Raw genomic sequence first — 2,365 nt, 5'->3', positions numbered from 1 at the left:
ACCATCGTTCATACAAGTGAAGCTGTAACATGTCCACCAGAGAATGAAGAATTTGTTACTTTGATTCCAAATCCGTTGGACTGTACAACCTTTTACATATGCGATAAAGGCGTAGCGTATTTGAGGAAGTGCAGTCCCGGACTTCACTTCAACCCTGTGGAGAAAGTATGCGATTGGCCCGAACATGCAAACTGTGAGCAAAACCCACCGACCGAATCACCCGAAACTACGGCCGCAACCGAAGTTCCGACCGAATTACCCGAAACCACGCCCGAAATCGAAGCTACGACCGAAACTGCGCCCGAAACCGAAGCTACGACCGAAACTGCGACCCAAAGCGAATCTACGTTCGTACCTGAACTTACGACCGAATCTGTGACAATATAACCTACCAAAGTAATAGATGTTTAACATAAAATTATACTGTTCATAACATTACAATTAACAACAAATAATTATGTACGTCTGAATGTAATAAATACATTGCGCATATGAAGTGAGTCAGTTATAAAACGTTCAATTAGTGCCAGCATTGCAAAGACAAGTATGATAGACGTTACATATTCATGTAAATAATATGTATGTCATGCTGTCAACACAAAACACGCTCCTTAACTCGAAACGATAATTTTCAGCGGTCTGAAAAATCCGACTTGATCCTTGAGAGTATCGAGACTAATTCTATTGACGTACCGCTATCCCTCAAGGCATCCCTATTAATTAATCGAGTACGTAAAAAATGCATTGTTGTCGTACTTTTAAGGAGTTACACTGAAAAGAACACAACAAACATTCGATCACCAGCAGATCCTATTATATTTTCAGTAGCTTTCGGTCAACGGTGATTTCTTTCTCAAAATGTACCATGACATTCTTGAAACGTGTATCTTTTGAAAAATGCAATACAAAGATCGATTTAAAAAAAAAACTTGTACAGTGTTGCGCCTCTTAAAAGAAAGTAGGACAGTAATGCTACGAATGAAAAAATGATCGTGAGTAATATGGTAAGAACACAACCAATTCGTTAGTAAAGTTTTCCCGTGACTTAGATGGATGAACAAAAATGACATGAAAGGAATTTCAGATAACATATAAGACACAAGATAGATAGATACAGTTTTTATTCCAGCTTTTAAGCCTCGAAATGGACTTGGATTACAATCCACTAAACCATTTACACCCACGCTCACATATAAGACACAAATTAATACATTTCGAAACTCTTAAATAAATGTTTCAAAAGTTTTGAAAAAGTTAAACCAATGTAGGCAATTTACATTTGTAGTCGATGACTGTCATAGTTCATTTGTAGAATATCAGACACGTCATAAAAGTACTCAACATGATACTGTCATGGTAAGAATGATAAGAGATCTTATAAGATATTGTAACATCAGTCAGTGGTGGTGGTGGTTACAATAGTAATAAAAATTGTAGAAAATATATATATATATATATGGAACTATCAACGCAGTGGCACATTCGTATCTTTCCTGAGGTGCAACACGGTACTAAAAGATTACGTTTGGCGGAGCTTTACTCTGCAGAGTCAAGATGAAAGGTAACCTCTTTAATACAACAATTAATTTAAACAAAAATCTTGTATTATTCAATGAATACATAACGTACTTATAACTAACGTATTAAGAATACACGTTGACAGTGAACAAGGTACAGGCTGTTTTACTGTTATAATAAATATTTCATGGAAATGTCCGATTTAGAACAAGAACGCCTATCATATTCTGTTTAACGACGTTTAGAAATTTTATTACAGTATTCTGCACAGAATATTTCACAAATTTATTCGACTTGAAATATTACAAATATTAAATATTTAAACTATAAAATTCTGCAGATTACTATACGATTTCCTCAGTTTTTTTACTCTACGCACGAAGTTGTAACTCTAGCAATTCTAGCGATTTCTTCCTCAAAAAACAGAACATTCTTAAAATGTGTATCTTTTGAGAAATACTAACAAAATCAGCCAAAAAATGTCTAAAAAGTTCATTGATTTTACAAGTATATTTACTCTTTATTATTCCATACTTTAGAACATGATATTTTAAATTCTTTGGAATATATCAAGAAATAATCTGTATTAAACAGACTAGGCAGTCCAATTGTTAAAAAATAAAGTATTCATTTGTAATTAATTCCAAGAAACTTAATGAATGAAAACCTTCAATGCAGTATGTTAAATATTTTTAGTAGAATGTAGGCAGTCCAGAAATTGCACGATTCGTATATAGTTAACAAGACTTATTTTAACATTTTCAGCCATACTTGCAGTAACGATTCTCACGGTTTTCGTGACCATCGTTCATACAAGTGAAGCTGTAACATGTCCACCAGAGAATGA

At 34.0% G+C, this 2,365-nt stretch overlaps 1 protein-coding gene across 1 annotated transcript; it reads left to right on the top strand.

Moving 5' to 3' along the window:
* Positions 1 to 6: 6 nt before the first annotated feature.
* On the top strand, positions 7 to 492 carry LOC128882145 (peritrophin-1-like; the record flags this gene model as incomplete). The annotated part of the gene is made up of 1 exon (XM_054133714.1): positions 7 to 492. A coding segment is annotated over one exon (381 nt), but the record flags the coding sequence as incomplete, so codon positions are not given.
* Between the last annotated feature and the right edge of the window lie 1,873 nt (positions 493 to 2,365).

Source organism: Hylaeus volcanicus, unplaced genomic scaffold, assembly GCF_026283585.1.
Source record: "Hylaeus volcanicus isolate JK05 unplaced genomic scaffold, UHH_iyHylVolc1.0_haploid 19645, whole genome shotgun sequence".
NCBI classification, from domain to species: domain Eukaryota; kingdom Metazoa; phylum Arthropoda; class Insecta; order Hymenoptera; family Colletidae; genus Hylaeus; species Hylaeus volcanicus.
The sequence above is the reverse complement of the archived record's forward strand: the minus strand, read 5'-3'. Positions and strand labels throughout refer to the sequence as shown.